This window comes from Mesoplodon densirostris, chromosome 3 (assembly GCF_025265405.1).
Source record: "Mesoplodon densirostris isolate mMesDen1 chromosome 3, mMesDen1 primary haplotype, whole genome shotgun sequence".
Lineage (NCBI taxonomy): Eukaryota > Metazoa > Chordata > Mammalia > Artiodactyla > Ziphiidae > Mesoplodon > Mesoplodon densirostris.
The window spans coordinates 139,604,151-139,625,235 of NC_082663.1; the positions used below are offsets into that span (position 1 = coordinate 139,604,151).

Consider the following 21,085-nt stretch of genomic DNA (forward strand, 5'->3'; position numbering starts at 1 on the left):
CCATGGTTCTATGACTGTTTGTTTTTCTTTTTAAAAAAATTAGTAGATTTTTAAGAGTAATTTTAGGTTTACAGAAATTTGAGCACATAGTGCAGAAAATTACTATGTACCATCTCTCTCCCAGCACAGAGATTCCCTTATTATTAACATCCTGCATTAGTGAGATAACTGCAATAGGGTTCACTCTTGGTGCTGTATATCCTATGAGTTTTGACCAATGCACCATGTCATGTATCCACCATTACAGTATCATACAGAAGAGTTTCACCAACTTAAAATAAAAAACCCAAGTTCCACCTTATCATCCCTTCTGCTCTCTCCTTGAACGCTTGACAACCATCAATCTTTTTACTGTCTCCACAGTTTTGCCTTTTTCCAGAATGAACAGATACCAATCTTAGCTGTTTTCTGTGTCCCCATCAACCCAGAAGGTGTATATGCATCCCTGGACCACCTTCCCAGGACATGGTGAGCTCTTGTTTTCTTACAGTACCTCTTTCTTTCGTTGTGGCTGTGGCTTTTGTGATCTTTGTTAATATAGGGAAGGAGTATGGGAATGGTCTGGTATGGTGAAGCTAACATGTCCCTCGTCCTGGAAGTAGCCCTGACACTCACTAACAGCCACCAGTAAGTGGTGAGTATAACAGAGAGTTTAGGAAAAGATAGGCTTTGGGGTTATTCAGATGTAGGTTTAGATCCTGGCTCCCCCACTCAGGAGCCATGGTCCCTTCGGCAAGTGGTGTGTCCTCTGTGGGAGGCAGCTGCCACTTCTGTAAAACAGGGATCATAGCAGGTGCCTCACAATATTGGATTAAAGATTTCATAAGAAGCATACGAGCACAGGTGCCAACGTCCAATAAAGAGTAGCTACTCTCATCAAGAACTGAAATCCAGTGCCAAAGACAGTTGTGTCTCCAGCATGATACATTGTAATGAAGGTCATGAAAGAGTTAAACTCAAGGAGTTTTAAGCTTACTCAGGAGTACGGTTTTGGAAGCACACAGGAATGAGTGACTAAATCTGTTTGGGGAAGAGATGTCCAGGAAGGCTGCACAGAGGAGGTGACATTTAAGCTTAGACTTAAAGATGAACAGGTGTTTGCCAGTTGAAGAAGGGAAAGAACTGAGATCCAGGGACAAAGAGCAGTTAAGGAATTACAACTGTACTCTTTAGATCATTGGTTCTCAACTGGAGGCGACTTTGCCCCCAAAGAGGACACTGGCAATGACACTATAAAACTCTTAGAAGAAAACATAGTCAGAATACTCCATGACCTAAATCACAGCAAGATCCTTTTTGACCCACCTCCTAGAGGAATGGAAATAAAAACAAAAATAAACAAATGGGACCTAATGAAACGTAAAAGCTTTTGTACAACAAAGGAAACCATAAACAAGATGAAAAGACAACCCTCAGAATGGGAGAAAATATTTGCAAATGAAACAACTGACAAAGGATTAATCTCCAAAATTTATAAGCAGCTCATGCAGCTCAATATCAAAAAAACAAACAACCCAATCCAAAAATGGGCAGAAGACCTAAATAGACATTTGTCCAAAGAAGATATACAGATGGCCAACAAACACATGAAAGGATACTCAACATCGCTAAGCATTAGAGAAATACAAATCAAAACTACAGTGAGGTATCACCTCACACCTGTTAGAATGTCTGGATACATTTTTGGTTGTCACTACTGAGCTGGAGCTACTAGCATCCAGCTCGTAGAGGCCAGGGATGCTGCTAAACACCTTACAGTGCATCCATAGCAAAAGATGATCCGGAACCAAATATTGAAAAACCTTGCACTAGATGTTGGAGAGCTACAGGAAGTTGAGACCACAGCCTACATGATCCCAGTCTCACCCATTCAGCCTTTTCTTGGGGGCTCTTGTTTCCAAGTCATTGACTTTGACTCACCCCCTCTAGGATCTCAGGGTATCAGGAATGAGTGAGGCCACGGGGGCTACCTGGGGACCTATGGCAGGTGCTGACCCGGAAGTGAGGGAAAGAAACAAGTGACTCCAAGGGAGGGAGGCCAAGAAACTCTGGAAACCAGTGATGTTTGGGGAAAGCAACCTTCAGTCACCAAGGTGTCTGGTTCCCCTACTTTGTTTTGTTCTCAACTTGTCAGAGCTTGATCAAGGACATGAGCCTGCTTAAGAGGGCATTTACTACTTTATTCCTATTTTTTTATTCTGGTAAAATACATATAACATAAAATTTACCATTTTAACCATTTTATAGTGTACAATTCAGTGGCATTAAATGCATTCACGATGTTGTACAAGCACTATCTATCTAGTTCCAGAATCTTCTCAGCACCCCCAAAGGAAACCCCATATCCATTAGAAGTCACTCCCATTTATCCCCTTCCTCTAGCCCCCCAGCAACCATTGACATGCCTTAAACTCTTACATAAATATTCATAGCAGCACTATTCACTATAGTGAAAAAGTGGAAAAGAACCAAATGTCCATCAGTGGGTGAATAGATCAACATGTGGTCTGTCAATACAATGTAATATTGCTCAGCCATAAAAAGGTATGAAGTTATGACAATGCTACAACATGGATGAACCTCAAAAACATTATGCTGAGTGAAAGAAGCCAGACCCCGAAGTCCACAGAGTATATGATTACATTTAGATGACTTGTCCAGAGCAGGCAAATCCATAGAGACAGAAAAAAGATTAGCGGTTAGCTGCCTTTTAAACTTGACATAGCCTAATTTAAAAAAAAAGGATTTGGGGCTTCCCTGGTGGCGCAGTAGTTAAGAATCCGCCTGCCAATGTAGGGGACACGGGTTTGAGCCCTGATCCAGGAAGATCCCACATGCCACGGATGCAACTAAGCCCGTGCGCCACAACTACTGAGCCTGCTCTCTAGAGCCTGTGAGCCACAATTACTGAAGCCCGTGTGCCTAGAGCTCGTGCTCTGCAACAAGGGAAGCCACAACAATGAGAAGCCCGTGTGCGCAATGAAGAGTAGTTCCCACTCACCACAACTAGAGAAAGCCTGCGCGCAACAACAAAGACCCAATGCAGCCCAAAATAAATATAAATAAAATAAATGTATTTTTAAAAAGGGTTTAAAATTTTTATTCATAAAGAGACACTGAATACCCATTAAATTGTTCTTTACTGAGCACAGATCATATACATTTGCTCATTGAGTGTATTAATTATCAAAGGTAGCACCTATTGTTTTCCAGATCGAGTCCAAGAATAACTCATTTAATTCTCACAACAACACTTTGAGCTAGGTAGGGGGAAATGGAGGTACAAAGAAATTAAGACACTTGCTCAGGTTTACACAGCAGGCAGAGCAGGGGTTCGAACATAGGTTGGCTGACTCCCTCCTCCCTTTGTCAGATGGCTATGTTGCATTGCCTCAGAAGATACAGATGCACCTTCTGGGATCTGGAAAACAACTAGAACATTATTTCTACACAGTCTCTTGCTTCTGATTCATTGCATGGATAACTCCAGATGAAGAATCTGATTGATTCATCTTAAGTTAGATATGCACACTGGTCCAAAGTGTTGTAGCCATGGGTAGGTAGGTCTTGTGATATCTGAAGCTATGGGAAGAACAAGTTTTAGCAGAATGGAGCAGGAGGGAAATGGTTAGAAGCTCTGGTGAAGGAACATTTATATTATCGAAGGTAACCAGAGGGAGAGAGGTGTATAGCCTTTGGAGAAAGTCAGCCATGTGTTCAAGTCTTAATGCTGCCATTTTGACAGCTCACCTTGAACAAGTTGCTTAGCATTTAGCACCCCAATATTCTCAGTGAGTATTCTCAAGACACTCAAAATGGGGTGATCAAATCAGCACCTCCCCCACTTCACTGATGAGAAGATTAAATCATAGGAGGCACAGAGTAGGAACTCAACCAATGCCAACTGTCATTTATCAGAAGCAGCCCCTTGGGCAGGGCCAGGAATGATGGAAGCGGATGACCTTCCTCCATACAGTAGCTGATCTCTCCATGTCACACCTCACTTCAGGCACAGCCTCCATGCAGGGAGCCAACCTCTCAGCAGTGACTGAATTCATCCTCAGCGGCTTCTCCACCTTCCCCCACCTTCAGCTGATGTTCTTCCTGCTGTACCTGCTGATGTACCTGTTCACGCTGCTGGGGAACCTGCTCATCATGGCCACCATCTGGAGGCAGCCCAGCCTCCACACGCCCATGTACCTCTTCCTGTGCACCCTCTCCATCTCCGAGGTCCTCTACACCTTTGCCATCACCCCACGCATGCTGGCCGACCTGCTCCCCACCCACCACACCATTGCCCTCATGGCCTGTGCCAGCCAGATGTTCTTCTCCTTCACGTTTGGCTTCACCCACTCCTTCCTACTCTCCGTCATGGGCTATGACCGCTACGTGGCCATCTGCCACCCCCTGTGCTACAACGTGCTCATGAGTCCCCATGGCTGTGCCTGCCTGGTGGCCTGGTCCTGGGCTGGAGGCTCAGTCATGGGGCTAGTGGTGACATCAGCCATTTTCTACCTCACCTTTTGTGGACCCAATGTGATCCACCATTTCTTCTGCCACATGCCACCTCTAGTGAAGTTAGCCTGTGGGGACAACGTCTCCACCGTGGCCATGGGCGTGGGCCTGGTGTGTGTCATTGTCCTGCTGGGCTCCTCATCCTCCTCTCTTATGCCTTCATCGTGGCTGCCATCTTGAGGATCCCCTCAGCCGAGGGCCGGCACAAGGCCTTCTCCACGTGTGCATCCCACCTCACTGTGGTGGTCGTGCACTATGGCTTTGCCTCTGTCATCTACCTCAAGCCCAAGGGTCCCCAGTCTCTGGAAGCAGACACCCTGATGGGCATCACCTACACAGTCCTCATCCCCTTCCTCAGTCCTATAGTTTTCAGTCTCAGGAACAAGGAGCTGAAGAATGCCATGAAAAAGACCTTCCTCAACAAATTCTTTCTCCATAGCTCCTGAAATGGCAGGTTTTGTAACAGGAGATGTGGCATGTAGAGGCATTTCAGTCTATCGTCTGTAAAATGGGAATAATCATGCTGCACTGGTGATGATTCCTGTTTGTGAATTTCCACTCGTCCCCACTCAGCAACTTCTCTATAAATGCTAGATGTCTGCTTTCTCTCCTTTTCCCCAGTCTGGTTGACCTGATTCCTCCTGCATTCACTGGAGTCACAATCTCCCCAATATTGACCTTGTGAGTTAATTTCCTCCTGTTTCCTGTGCCTGAGAGCAGCATGAAAGAGGGGACGCCCATGTCTTGTGTTGGGGAATCTGCGTGCATAATTTATCTTCACTGTGTGAAGGAGGGATGCTTGCTCTACCTAAAACAATGATGACATAAACAGCGACAGTGATCTGGTGCCTGCTGTGTATCAAGAACTGCACTCTATGCTTTGGAGACCTCATCTCTCTCATGTATCATATTGAGGGAAGGAAAGCATTGTTGACTGTTGTTGTTTTTCATTTCAAGTCTTCACATTTTTGGAGGTAGGGTGTCTTCTCCTATGAGTTGCTTTTGTTGGCTGAGTGAATGATAGGTCTAAGGATACAAATTATAGAAAGAAGAGAGAGGGGATCTGAAATTCTCCTTCTAAGATAAGCAATATGGAAAGAGATGGGGGAAGACATGTGAGAGGGGAGATGAAGTGGTGGTTGGTTTGAGGAATAGGGGAGGACCAGGTAGAAAAACCAGATTGCTAGCAGTTGATGGGGACCTAGGAGGGGATGATGGACCCAGTGGCTGGTGAAGAAATAGGGGGAAAGAGCAGGGACATAAATGGACATTTTATAAGGTTAATAACATGGCCATAAAGTACCTGATGTAAATCCCCTTTCTGAACGCCCTTGAAATACTCAATAAAAATCCATTTCCCTTTCATGGGTTGTGGAGTCAGATAGATTGGGGGGATGCATCCACAGGCTGGGCCTGCTTCAAGGGAAGTGCTCAGGCAGAATCAGGTAGCCGCTTTGGGTTACGCTCCATTTTTAAATGAGGCAATGGATGCAGTGAGGTTTGGTACTTGCCCAAAATCAAGAAGCCAGGTAAGTTCATGGATGTAGAATGGAGTCGACTGAGTGAGTCTTCTGTAGTAATGGGTCTCCAACTTGAGGGCACATCAGAATCAGGCTGCTGGGTCTCACCTCAGAGTGTCTAATTCAGCAGGTCTATGGGGGTGGGCAGGGGGGACTCTAGAATCTTCATTTCTAACAAGTTCCCAGGTGATGCTGCAGCTGGTCTGAGGATGACACTTTGGGAAACACCGCTCTAAAGAATCCTTAGCTCAAATATGAAGCCACATATTTGAGTTGGAGGCAGAAGTAGCTTTTCTGTCTCACCCTTTCTCTCTCTCTCTTTCTCCCTCCCTTCCCCCTTTCCCTCTCTCCCTCCTTCCTTCCTCCCTTTCTTCCTTTCTTTTTAATAGTTATGAAGATAACAGTTTCCCATTTGTTGATCATTTATCATCAGCTATTATGGTCTTTAAAAAAATACCTGTATTGAAATGTACTTTACATACCATATAACCCATATGAAGATATGTGTAATCATTACCACAGCGAATTTAGAACATTTCCCTCATCTCCAAAAGAAAGCTGTACCTTTTAGTTATCACCTCTCTTTCTCCCCTTCCTTCTAGTTCTAAGCAACCATTAATCTACTGTCTCTATAGATTTGACTTATCTGGACATTTCATATACATGGAATCATACGATATTTATCATTTTGTGTCTGGCTTCTTTCATGTAGCATGTTTTCAAGGTTTATCCATGTCACAGCATGTATCACTAATTTCATTCTTTTTTTTTATAGCTGAATAAAGTTGCATTGTTTGGATATATGACATTTTGTTTATCCATCCATCTGTTGATACATTTTTTGGTTGTTTCCACATTTTGGCCACCATGAGTGTTTCTGCTATAAACATTCATGTACAGGTTTTTGCGTGGACTTATGTTTTCATTTTGGGAGGTATATACCTTTCAGTGGAATGGATGGGTCATACAGTAACTCTATGTTTAGTCATTTGAGGAACTGCTAGACTCTTTTCTAAAGAGGTTGCACCATTTTTCATCCCCACCAGCAGCGTATGAGGGTTCCAATTTCTCCACACCCTCACCAACGTTTGTTGTTATCTAACTTTCTGATTGTAGTCATTCTAGAGGTATCTAATTGTGGTTTTGATTAGCATTTCCCTGATGGATGAAGACAGGTAAGGTCTTAAATGCTTTACACACATCAGTTCTTTTACTCCACGAGGGAGGTCAGATTATTAGTTCCATTTTCAAGATGAGGAAATTAAGATATAAAGAGATTAAGTCTGCTAGCTAAATCTTTCTCCTGAAGTGGAAAAAAACTAGAATTCATTAAGGTGGAGCTGGGGCTCAGAAGCATACACTTCTCAGGAGTTATGAGGACGGGAGGCCAGCTGTTCCAGGAAGGGATGAAAACCTGGATTGGAAAGAAAAGACCGGTTTTAGCAGGCACCAAATGAAATAAGCCCAGACCTTGAAAATATGCTGACCTCAGGAGGTTAGGAAGAAATGCCCAATGTGAGAGGACTGGGGAGACATAACCTAACCTTGACAAAAACTGGCTATAGGCATTCTGTGTTTGCTTTTCCTTAGCAGTGGTATTAATATGGAAAAGAGTGTCATGTTTAAACATGAAGTTGCTTGAGCTAAAACAAACAAAACAAAAAGAACTGAATCCTTTTAAAGCCAGGTTCCTGGGTTATACTGAGAAGACTTAAGATAGTTAATTAGCAATATTTGGGGACATCCTTTGCTTCCCCTATAAATGGTGAAGGAATACCAGATATAAGGACTGCCTTCTTGAAGCTGTCACATGCAAGGAATGTTTAAGTGGCCAGCACAAGCCTTGAGGTGTAGCCAGTGGTCTTTGGCAAATCACAGATCTGGAGACTTTTCGAACATACCGATTGCCCTGGGAGATATGTAAGAGTCAGACTATGTGAATATGAAGGGGCTGACAGCAAAGCTGACTTCTGAATTATATCCAAGAGTGCCAGTGTGGTTCTCTGTGGTCATAATAGAAAAAATCAATTTATTCTACTTTGATTGACCAATGACAACGCTTTCTGAAATTTAAATAAACCATATGTTTACTCCTTTATTTTATTTACTGTTAGTTGTATTGTAAATTTAAAATGACCAAAGAAGTTGAACTTAGTGAATGTATGCTGTTTCTCTAAGTGGCATATTCTAGACCCAAGGGCTGGGTCAGGACTAGAAGAATGAGGCAACGTCATGAAACTGCAGTGCTGCTTCCTGTCTTTATTTAAAATGTTGATATATTGCCCATCGTGAATTTTTTACATTAATTTTGATTTTGTAAAATATTGCGTAAAATATGATTTATCTTAATTACTGAATTTTGTGGTGGCCCCCTAAATTTAGCTGTCAGTGTGAGTGTCTCACTTGCCTGACCCTAGTCCTGATACTGTTAGACATCCCTATCTCCCCCAACCCCCGAAAATACCTTGCCTTTATTTTCCCTGCAACAGCTCAAAAATTTGAAGCCATCATTCACTTATCTGGTGATGGAAAATAGAGATAAATGCCAAAACATCAGTGTCAACACAACCAGCATCTTTGGGTGATGACCCTCCCAGCACAGGAGTGAAGACAGCCCTGCCCTTCTGCCCACTAGTGTTGGCTAGGACCACCCTGCCCCCCCCCCCGAGGGCCTGTCCTCCCCTCCCCTCTATTATTCAGCTTCCACTTTCTTATGTTCTTCCACCGCCTGCATTCCTAGCTGTTTGCCATTCCTTACTAATGGTACCTGCTATGCCACCTGCTTTGGTATCCTAAGGTGGGGCCAGAGCCCAGAGAGGTGATTAAAGGGTCTGGAGCACAGAGAAAGGCTGCTGATGGAGAGATCTCCAGACTTTAGGGGTCCCCCCTCCTGGTGCTAATGGAGCCACCGTGGGCTTCCATGCTAACTGCTCAAGGCAAAGACCGTCCTGAATGATGCAACCTGCTGCCTTCTCTTCTCTTGTTCTGCCCTTCTGCAGTGTAGACCCTGACAGCCATGCTTATGGATGAAAGTCCAGTCCCCTCCTCAAGGATGTTTTTCTTCCCCTCCACCTTCAACCCCCACAAGCTGCCTCTGTCCAGCAGCCAGAAGGATCTTTCGAAAGGGAAAACTTGAAAAATCCCCTGTCTGTTTATATCCTTGGGACACAGTACAAATTCTCCTGTGGTCAGCTCCATGCTTCATCTTCAACATTACACCCCAGTCCTCCCCAGCTCTTCAGCCACTCTAACATCCTGGTTATCCCCGCAATAAACCAAGCACACTCAGACCTTACAGGCTTTGCCCATGCTGCTGCTTCTACCTGGAATACCCTTCTGCTGGCATCACCTACACATCCATAGACTTGACCTTAAATGTCACCTCCTCAGGAGAGCCTTCCCTGATTTCCCCATACTGAGTCACCACTCCTATTATAAGCACTCATAGCAACTTCTTTCTTTCCTCATAGCTTTTATCACAATGTATCATATATATTAATCAGTGTGATTATTTGTTTAATAGCCACATCTTCCTCTCTCAACTGAAAGCACTGAGATCAGTGTCACATCTAATCAGTTCCATGTTGAATCCCCAGTGGCATCTGAAAACATGCCTGGGGGAATTGGAAAGATGGCAGAAGAGTAAGATGTGGAGATCACCTTCCTCCCCACAGATACACCAGAAATACATCTACACGTGGAACAACTCCTACAGAACACCTACTGAACGCTGGCAGAAGACCTCAGACCTCCCAAAAGGCAAGAAACTCCCCCACGTACCTGGGTAGGGCAAAAGAAAAAAGAATAAACAGAGACAAAAGAATAGGGACGGAACCTGCACCAGTGGGAGGGAGCTGTGAAGGAGGAAAGGTTTCCACACACTAGAAGCCCCATCGCGGGCAGAGACTGCGGATGGCGGAGGGGGGAAGCTTCGGAGCCACGGAGGAGAGCACAGCAACAGGGATGCAGAAGGCAAAGCGGAGAAATTTCTGCACAGAGGATCGGTGCTGACAGGCACTCACCAGCCCGAGGCTTGTCTGCTCACCCGCCGGGGTTGGGAGGGGCTGGGAGCTGAGGCTCGGGCTTAGGTCAGAGCGCAGGGAGAGGACTGGGGCTGGAGGCGTGAACACAGCCTGAAGGGGTTAGTGCACCACGGCTGGCCGGGAGGGAGTCCGGGAAAAAGTCTGGACCTGCCGAAGAGGCAAGAGACTTTTTCTTCCCTCTTTGTTTCCTGGTGCGTGAGGAGAGGGGATTAAGAGCGCTGCTTAAAGGAGCTCCAGAGATGGGCGCGAGCCGCGGCTAACAGCGCGTACCCCAGAGTCGGGCATGAGACGCTAAGGGTGCTGCTGCCGCCACCAAGAAGCCTGTGTGCGAGCACAGGTCACTATCCACACCTCCCTTCTGGGGAGCCTGTGCAGCCCGCCACTACCAGGGTCCTGGGATCCAGGGACAACTTACCAGGGAGAACACACGGCGTGCCGGGGCCAAATCCAAAGCTGAGCCCTGGGAGCTGTGCGAACAAAGAAGAGAAAGGGAAATCTCTCCCAGAAGCCTCAGAAGCAGCGGATTAAAGCTCCACAATCAACTTGATGTACCCTGCATCTGTGGAATACCTGAATAGACAACGAATCATCCCAAATTGAGGAGGTGGATTTTGAGAGCAAGATTTATTATTTTTTCCCCTTTTCTGCTTTTTGTGAGTGTGTATGTGTATGCTTCTGTGTGAGATTTTGTCCGTATAGCTTTGCTTTCACCATTTGTCCTAGGGTTCTATCCATCTGTTTTGTTTTTTTCTTAAAAAAATTTTATTTCTTAATAACTATTTTTTATTTTATCTTCTTTCCTTCCTTCCTTCCTTCCTTCCTTCTTTCTCTCTCTCTCTCTCTCTCTCTTTCTTTCTTTCTTTCTTTCTACTTTTTCTCCCTTTTATTCTGAGCCATCTGGAGGACAGTCTCTTGGTGCTCCAGCCAGGCGTCAGGGCTGTCCCACTGAGGTGGGAGAGCCAGCTTCAGGACACTGGTCCACAAGAGACCTCCCAGCTCCACGTAATATCAAACGGCAAAAATCTCCCAGAGATCTCCATCTCAAAACCAACACCCAGATACATTCAACGACCAGCAAGCTACAGTGCTGGACACCCTATGCCAAACAACTAGCAAGACAGGAACACAGCTGCATCCATTAGCAGAGAGGCTGCCTAAAATCATAATAAGGCCACAGACACCCCAAAACACACCAGCAGACGTGGACTGCCCACCAGAAAGACAAGATCCAGCCTCATCCACTAGAACACAGGCACTAGTCCCCTCCACCAGGAAGCCCACACAACCCACTGAACCAACTTTAGCCACTGGGGTCAGACACCAAAAACAACAGGAACTACGAACCTGCAGCCTGCAAAAAGGAGACCCAAAACACAGTAAGAGAAGCAAAATGAGAAGACAGAAAAACACACAGCAGATGAAGGAGCAAGATAAAAACCCACCAGACCCAACAAATGAAGAGGAAATAGGCAACCTACCTGAAAAAGAATTCAGAATAATGATAGTAAAGATGATCCAAAATCTTGGAAATAGAATAGAGAAAATGCAAGAAACATTTAACAAGGACCTAGAAGAACTAAAGATGAACAAGCGTTCAGAAGAACGGATAAGTGACCTGGAAGATAAAATAGTGGAAATAACTACTGCAGAGCAGAATAAAGAAAAAAGAATGAAAAGAACTGAGGGCAGTCTCAGAGACCTCTGGGACAACACTAAACGCACCAACATTCAAATTATAGGGGTTCCAGAAGAAGAAGAGAAAAAGAAAGGGACTGAGAAAATATTTGAAGAGGTTATAGTTGAAAACTTCCCTGATATGGGAGAGGAAATAGTTAATCAAGTCCAGGAAGCACAGAGAGTCCCATACAGGATAAATCCAAGGAGAAACATGCCAAGACACATATTAATCAAACTGTCAAAAGTTAAATACAGGGCCTCCCTGGTGGCGCAGTGGTTGAGAGTCCGCCTGCCGATGCAGGGGATACGGGTTCGTGCCCCGGTCTGGGAGGATCCCATATGCCGCGGAGCGGCTGGGCCCGTGAGCCATGGCCGCTGAGCCTGCGCGTCCGGAGCCTGCGCGTCCGGAGCCTGTGCTCCGCAACGGGAGAGGCCACAACAGTGAGAGGCCCGCATACCGAAAAAAAAAAAAAAAAAAGTTAAATACAAAGAAAACATATTAAAAGCAGCAAGGGAAAAACAACAAATAACACACAAGGGAATCCCCATAAGGTTAACAGCTGATCTTTCAGCAGAAACTCTGCAAGCCAGAAGGGACTGGCAAGACATATTTAAAGTGATGAAGGAGAAAAACCTACAACCAAGATTACGCTACCCAGCAAGGATCTCATTCAGATTTGATGGAGAAATTAAAACCTTTACAGACAAACAAAAGCTGAGAGAGTTCAGCACCACCAAACCAGCTTTAAAACAAATGCTAAAGGAACTTCTCTAAGCAAGAAACACAAGAGAAGGAAAAGACATACAATAACAAACCCAAAACAATTAAGAAAATGGTAAAAGGAACATACTTATGGATAGTTACCTTAAATGTAAATGTAATTGCTCCAACCAAAAGATATAGACTGCATGAATGGATACAAAAACGAGACCCGTATATATGCTCTCTACAAGAGACCGACTTCAGACCTAGGGGCACATACAGACTGATAGTGAGGGGATGGAAAAAAATATTCCATGCAAAAGGAAATCAAAAGAAAGCTGGAGTAGCAATTCTCAAATCAGACAAAATATACTTTAAAACAAAGACTATTACAAGAGACAAAGAAGGACACTACATAATGATCAAGGGATCAATCCAAGAAGAAGATATAACAATTGTAAATATTTATGCAGCCAACGTAGGATCACCTCAATACATAAGGCAAATACTAACAGCCATAAAAGGGGAAATCGACAGTAACACAATCATAGTAGGGGACTTTAACACCCCACTTTCAACAATGGAGAGATCATCCAAGATGAAAATAAATAAGGAAACACAAGCTTTAAATGATACATTAAACAAGATGGACTTAATTGATATTTATAGGACATTCCATCCAAAAAGAACAGAATACACATTCTTCTCAAGTGCTCATGGAACATTCTCCAGGATAGATCATATTTTGGGTCACAAATCTAGCCTTGGTAAATTTAAGAAAATTGAAATCGTATCAAGTATCCTTTCTGACCACAACACTATGAGACTAGATATCAATTACAGGAAAAAATCTGTAAGAAATACAAACACATGGAGGCAAAACGACACACTACTTAATAACCAAGAGATCACTGAAGAAATCAAAGAGGAAATCAAAAAATACCTAGAAACACATGACAATGAAAACACAATGACTCAAAACTTATGGGATGCAGCAAAAGCAGTTCTATGAGGGAAGTTTATATCTCTACAAGCCTACCTTAAGAAACAAGAAACATCTCAAATAAGCAACCTAACCATACACCTAAAGCAATTAGAGAAAGAAAAATTTTAAAAAAACCAAAGTTAGCAGAAAGAAAGAAATCATAATGATCAGATCAGAAATAAATGAAAAAGAAATGAAGGAAATGATAGCAAAGATCAATAAATCTAAAAGCTGATTCTTTGAGAAATTAACAAAATTGATAAACCATTAGCTAGCCTCATCAAGAAAAAAAAGGGAGAAGACTGAAATCAATAGAATTAGGAATGAAAAAGGAGAAGTAACAACTGACACTGCCGAAATACAAAGGATCATGAGAGATTACTACAAGCAACTATATGCCAATAAAATGGACAACCTGGAAGAAGTGGACAAATTCTTAGAAATGCATAACCTTCTGAGACTGAACCAGGAAGAAGTAGAAAATATGAACAGTCCAATCACAAGCACTGAAATTGAAACTGTGATAAAAAATCTTCCAACAAACAAAAGCCCAGGACCAGATGGCTTCACAGGGGAATTCTATCAAACATTTAGAGAAGATCTAACACCTATCCTTCTCAAACTCTTCCAAAATATAGCAGAGGGAGGAGCACTCCCAAACTCATTCTACGAGGCCACCATCACCCTGATACCTAAACCAGAACAAGATGTCACAATGAAAGAAAACTACAGGTCCATATCACTGATGAACATAGAGGCAAAATTCCTCAACAAAATACTAGCAAACAGAATCCAACAACACATTAAAAGGGTCATACTATATGATCAAGTGGGGTTTATCCCAGGAATGCAAGGATTCTTCAATATATGCAAATCAATCAACGTGATACACCATATTAACAAATTGAAGGAGAAAAACATATGATCATGTCAATAGATGCAGAGAAAGCTTTCGACAAAATTCAACACCCATTTATGATAAAATCCCTTGAGAAAGTAAGCATAGAGGGAACTTCCCTCCACATCATAATGGCCATATATGACAAACCCACAGCCAACATCATCCTCAATGGTGAAAAACTGAAACCATTTCCACTAAGATCAGGAACAAGACAAAGTCGCCAACTCTCATCACTCTTAGTCAACATAGTTTTGGATTTTTAGCAACAGAAATCAGAGAAGAAAAAGAAATAAAAGGAATCCAAATTGCAAAAGAAGAAGTAAAACTTTCACTGTTTGCAGATGACATGATACTATACATAGAGAATCCTAAAGATGCTACCAGAAAACTACTAGAGCTAATCAGTGAAGTTGGTAAAGTAGCAGGATACAAAATTAATGCACAGAAATCTCTGGCATTCCTATACACTAATGATGAAAAATCTGAAAGTGAAATTAAGATAACACTCCCGTTTAACATTGCAACAAAAAGAATAAAATATCTAGGAGTAAACCTACCTAAGGAGACAAAAGACCTATATGCAGAAAATTATAAGACACTGATGAAAGAAATTAAATATGATACAAATAGATGGAGAGATATACCATGTTCTTGGATTGGAAGAATCAACATTGTGAAAATGACTCTACTACCCAAAGCAATCTACAGATTCAATGTAATCCCTATCAAACTACCACTGGCATTTTTCACAGAACTAGAACAAAAAATTTCAAAATTTGTATGGAAACACAAAAGACCCCGAATAGCCAAAGCAATCTTGAGAAAGAAAAATGGAGCTGGAGGAATCAGGCTCCCTTACTTCAGACTATACTACAAAGCTACAATAATCAAGACAATATGTTACCAGCACATAAACAGAAATATAGATCAATGGAACAGGATAGAAAGCCCAGAGATAAACCCACGCACATATGGTCACCTTATCTTTGATAAAGGAGGCAAAAATATACATTGGAGAAAAGACGCCTCTTCAATAAGTGGTGCTGGGAAAACTGGACAGCTACATATAAAAGAATGAAATTAGAACACTCCCTAACACCATACACAAAAATAAAGTCAAAATGGATTAAAGACCTAAATGTAAGGCCAGACACCATCAAACTCTTAGAGGAAAACATAGGCAGAATGCTCTATGACATAAATCACGGCAAGATCCTTTTTGACCCACCTCCTAGAGAAATGGGAATAAAAACATAAATAAACAAATGGGACCTAATGAAACTTAAAAGCTTTTGCACAGCAAAGGAAACCACAAACAAGACGAAAAGACAACCTTCAGAATGGGAGAAAATATTTGCAAATGAAGCAACTGACAGAGGATTAATCTCCAAAACATACAAGCAACTCTTGAAGCTCAATATCAAAAAAACAAACAACCCAATCCAAAAATGGGCAGAAGACCTAAATAGACATTTCTCCAAAGAATATATACAGATTGCCAACAAACACATGAAAGAATGCTCAACATCATTAATCATTAGATAAATGCAAATCAAAACTACAATGAGATATCACCTCACCCCTATCAGAATGGCCATCATCAAAAATCTACAAACAATAAATGCTGGAGAGGGCGTGGAGAAAAGGGAACCCTCTTGCACTGTTGGTGGGAATGTAAATTGATACAGCCATTATGGAGAACTGTATGGAGGTTCCTTAAAAAACTAAAAATAGAACTACCATATGACCCAGCAATCCCACTACTGGACATATACCCTGAGAAAACCATAATTCAAAAAGAGTCATGGGGCCTCCCTGGTGGCGCAAGTGGTTGAGAGTCCGCCTGCCGATGCAGGGGATGCGGGTTCGTGCCCTGGTCTGGGAGGATCCCATGTGCCGCGGGGCGGCTGGGCCCGTGAGCCATGGCCGCTGAGCCTGCGCATCCGGAGCCTGCACGTCCGGAGCCTGTGCTCCGCAACGGGGGAGGCCACAACAGTGAGAGGCCCGCATACCGCAAAAAAAAAAAAAAAAAAAAAAAAAAGAGTCATGTATCAAAATGTTCATTGTGGCTCTATTTACAATAGCCAGGACATGAAAGCAATCTAAATGTCCAAGAACAGATGAATGGATAACGAATGGATAAAGAAGATGTGGCACATATATACAATGGAATATTACTCAGCCATAAAAAGGAACGAAACTGAGTTATTTGTAGTGAGGTGGATGGACCTAGAGACTGTCATACAGAGTAAAGTAAGTCAGAAAGAGAAAAACAAATACCATATGCTAACACATATATATGGAATCTATGTAAAATAGATAGCTAGTATGAAGCAGCCGCATAGCACAGGGAGATCAGCTCGGTGCTTTGTGACCACCTAGAGGGCTGGGACAGAGACGGTGGGAGGGAGGGAGATGCAAGAGGGAAGAGACACGGGGACATGTATATGTATAACTGATTCACTTTGTTATAAAGCAGAAAGTGACACACCATTGTAAAGCAATTATACTCTAATAAACGTGTTTTTTAAAAAAACTCTCTTGAGCTTCCTAATTTATGGAATTTGGAAAACCAATTCTCCCATATCAGTTTCCAATTTTAACAGATTATAATGTATATAATATATATACTTTGAAGTGGATGGAGGTTTCTCTAGGTCTAAAAACAAGGTCAAATTTGGTTAAAGTCCTCTATGTTTTTGAAAACAATATTTAATCTCTGTTTGGTAAGGAACATAAATATATTCAGGGGCTAATGTCTGTATTAATTGCATTATAATTCCCAAATTGCATTTCTGAACTCTTAAAATTTCCAACTTCAATTTTTTATCTATCTACCCAATGTTGATTTAGCTATTTGTATTTTATATCTATTTCAGTAACGTTGTGCTATTTATTACTAATATTCTAGTGTATATTGTTATATAGGTTAATTATATTTATGCAGGTCTCTAAAATGTGCTTCTATCCTTCATAAAATATTCTTCTTTGTCCCATGGTGTGTGCATGTGTTTGTAATTTTTTTTATTATTTTGTATTGAGGTTTTGTTAATTTACAACATTATATTAGTTTCAGCTGTAAGTGCAATAATTCAGTATTTTTACTGATTATACCCCATTCAAAGTTATTATAAGATAATGACTAGGGCTTCCCTGGTGGCGCAGTGGTTGAGAGTCCGCCTGCCGATGCAGGAGACACAGGTTTGTGCCCCAGTCCGGGAGGATCCCACATGCCGCGGAGCGGCTGGGCCAGTGAGCCATGGCCGCTGAGCCTGCGCGTCTGGAGCCTGTGCTCCGCAACGGGAGAGGCCACAACAGTGAGAGGCCCGCGTACCGCAAAAAAAAAAAAAAAAGATAATGGCTATAATTTCCTATACTATACAATATATCTTTATTACTTATCCATTTTACAAGAGTAGTTTGTATATGTTAATCCCAGTCCCCTAATTTCCTCCCTCCCCCCTTCCCTCTCCCCTTTGGTAACCATTAGTTTGTTTTCTATTTCTGTGTGTCTATTTCTGTTTTGCATATATACTCATTTGTATTGTTTTTTAGATTTCACATATAAGTGATATCATACAGTATTTGTCTTTCTCCATCTGATCTATTTCATTAAGAATAATATTCTCTAGGTCTCTTCATGTTTCTGCAAATGGCAGGTTTCATTATTTTACTGGCTGAATGATAATTCATTGTAACTATATACCACATCTTTATCCATTCTTCTGCTGATGAGCACTTGGGTTGCTTCCATATCCTGGCTGTTGTAAATAGTGCTTCTATGATCATTGGGGTGCATGTACTTTTCAAATTAGTGTATTCATTTTCTCCAGTTATACACCCAGGAGTGGAATTGCTAGATCATATGGTAGTTCTATTTTCAGTTTTTTGAGGACCATCCATACTGTTTTGGCATCCTTTAACATTAACACATTGCTCAGTGAAAGTTCTATTTCACTGTTGCAGAGATGGCCTAGGCTTGTATCTATGCACAGACCATTTCTCTAAGTTACCTGGTTCCTTTTATTGGCATATGGTAACGCATATTATAATCATTGTTTCCTTAAATTCCATTTTTTTCTGCTTTCAAGAGTACTGCCTAAACTTTCCTTTGGTGTATATTTGCCTGGGATATATTTGTCCATCCTTTTATTTTCAAACCTTCTGCTTATTTCCTTTAGAGGAGTAAATACGTTAATACAAAATACGATGGCAGAAATGAATACCAATAAAACAGTATTAAAATAAATATGAATGGGTCACTCAATAAAAGGACAATGACACTCAGAAAAAAACGTTAGAACCTCAATATCCAAAAATATGTTTTCTAGAACTGGCACACTATTCAAGAGGATATGACCCTGGTCATCTGTGCCTGTCTTAAAAATTACACACCTGGATCTTTTATTTCTTTTCATCACCATTAATAAAAACCCAGGAACCAAACTATGTCTTAAGCACTTAATATACTGCTCTCACTTTATGTTTATCACAATGCTGAATGGTAAGGACTATTACGATTTACTCAATCTTACTGATGAAGATTTTGAGACCCAGACAAGTTAAGAAAGTAGTTATACAGTATAGAGGTCTTCAATTGCCATTTAATCTTATGTTAGAGCCTATGTTTTAACCACTGTGCCTTCATTCTGTTTCTGATCTCACCAGATTCAGCATCCTTGTCTGGTCAGAACTATAGCATGGTGTCTGAATTCATCCTCATCGGCTTCTCCAACTTCCCTCAGCAGCTCCTGCCCACCTTCTTGCTGTACCTGCTGATGTACCTGTTCACACTGCTAGGGAACCTGCTCATCATGGCCACCATCTGGAGGGATCACAGGCTCCACACACCCATGTACCTCTTCCTGTGTGCCTTCTCCATCTCTGAGATACTGTTCACTGTTGCGGTCACCCCTCGAATGCTGGTTTACATGCTCCACCCACCACTCCACCACCTTTGTGGCCTGTGTCAGTCACATGTTCTCCCCCACGTTTGGCTTCACCCATTCCTTTCTGCTCATGATCATGGGCTATGACCACTATGTGGCCATCTGCCACCCCCTGGGCTACAATGTGCTCATGAGAACACGTGACTGTGCCCATCTTGTGTCCTGGTGGTGGATTGGTGGCTCAGTCGTGGGGATGATGGTGACCTTGGTTGTTTTTCACCTCACCTTCTGTGGGTCTAATATGATTCACCATTTTCTCTGCCACGTGCTTTCTTTCTTGAAATTGGCCTATGGGAAGGAAACAGCTTCTGTCACTATGGGTGTGATCCTTGTTTGTGTCACAGCCCTGCTGGGGTGCTTATTCCTCATCATCCTCTCCTATGTCTTCATCATGGCCGCCATCTTGAGGATCCCCTCTGCTGAGGGCTGGCACAAGACCTTCTCCACCTGTGTATCCCACCTCACCATAGTGGTGGTGCACTACGGTTTTACCTCCATCATCTACCTCAAACCCAAAGGCCCCCATTCTATGGACAGTAGCACAATGGCCACCACCTATACAGTCTCCACCCCCTTTCTTAGCCCGATCTTTTTCAGTCTCAGGAATAAGGAGCTGAAGAGCGCCATAAAGAAAAGCTTCCACAGAACATTCTGTCCCCTAAGCTCCTGATGGCCAGTTTGGTGGTATGGAAGTGTGACAGATGGCTTGGGTTTAAATAATGCCTGTCTCTACAGAACTGTTGTAATGATTCAGGTCTGTAAAACACCCACACTCCATAGGAGTTTGATGCATACTAGCTATTTGTTTCTCTCCAATATTTCCCCCTCTTGCCTAGGCTCTATCACCATAACCTCTTATTTATACCAAGTGAGATGAACTCCATCCAATTATCTATGCCTAAGAATGTGTTATCTATCTATAGGCCGGTGGGCAGCACCACATGGATGTGTCAGGACCCTGATGCATGTGGTTCTTCTTGAATGGACTAGCAAGAGAAGACTTTACCCCCCCATCCCCCAAAATAAGAATAAACAAAATAACAAAAGATAGTAATAAATGCCACCAAAATTGAGTCTTTTTATGTATAAAGTACTGGGCCTAGTGTTTTATTATTATTATTATATTTTAATTATTACAAATGTACAAAGGAAAATACTTTCCTAAGAGAAAATGGTTTATTATTTCTCACTTGATTTTGGAGTTATAGACAGTAATGGATGTTTTTCTGTCAAGGTGAACTGAGTAAAGGATGTTAGAATTCAAAGTAGAGAGAGAGTCAAAGTGTGTGTGTGTGTGTGTGTGTGTGTGTGAGAGAGAGAGAGAGAGAGAGAGAGAGCAGGCAAGTAGGATTGGAGTCCTTTAGATCTGATCATTCAATTCATTAAAAACTATATGGGGCAAAATCCAGGCAAGATGGGAGGAAGCAGAAGGAGGTTGCTAATAGGGCGATATGCATATGAGGAAGGGGAAGAAAGGGAAGATGATGGAGGTAAGAAAGGAGGAAGGGAGAGAGAGAGAGATGGAGAGAGAATGGGAGGAGAGAGAAAGGGAAGAGTGATCAGTGCTTAGGTAAGAACACAGACATGTTAAAGGGTGTTATCTGACATCTTATGGAAATCTCTTTCCATTTTTCCCACACATAATTTTCAGTAAAACATCAGTTTTCATTACTGTGTTAAAGTTGCATCTATTTGAGGGGTGCGTTGAAAGCTAGAGCGCTGTCTCAAGATGGCACAGAGGTCAGAGGCCAAGATGGGTACCTTCAGTATGCACATGGAAAATGTAGGTGGA

General features: G+C 42.3%; 2 protein-coding genes across 2 annotated transcripts; both read left to right on the top strand.

Moving 5' to 3' along the window:
* The first annotated feature begins 4,020 nt into the window (after positions 1 to 4,020).
* Positions 4,021 to 4,961, top strand: LOC132485580 (olfactory receptor 10H1-like). The gene is given in 2 exon segments (XM_060092117.1): positions 4,021 to 4,648; positions 4,651 to 4,961. Coding segments are annotated over 2 exon segments (939 nt in total).
* A 14,068-nt stretch (positions 4,962 to 19,029) lies between these two features.
* Positions 19,030 to 19,963, top strand: LOC132485581 (olfactory receptor 10H3-like). Its single transcript, XM_060092118.1, is given in 2 exon segments — positions 19,030 to 19,277; positions 19,279 to 19,963. Coding segments are annotated over 2 exon segments (918 nt in total). The 5' UTR covers positions 19,030 to 19,044.
* Positions 19,964 to 21,085: the final 1,122 nt, after the last annotated feature.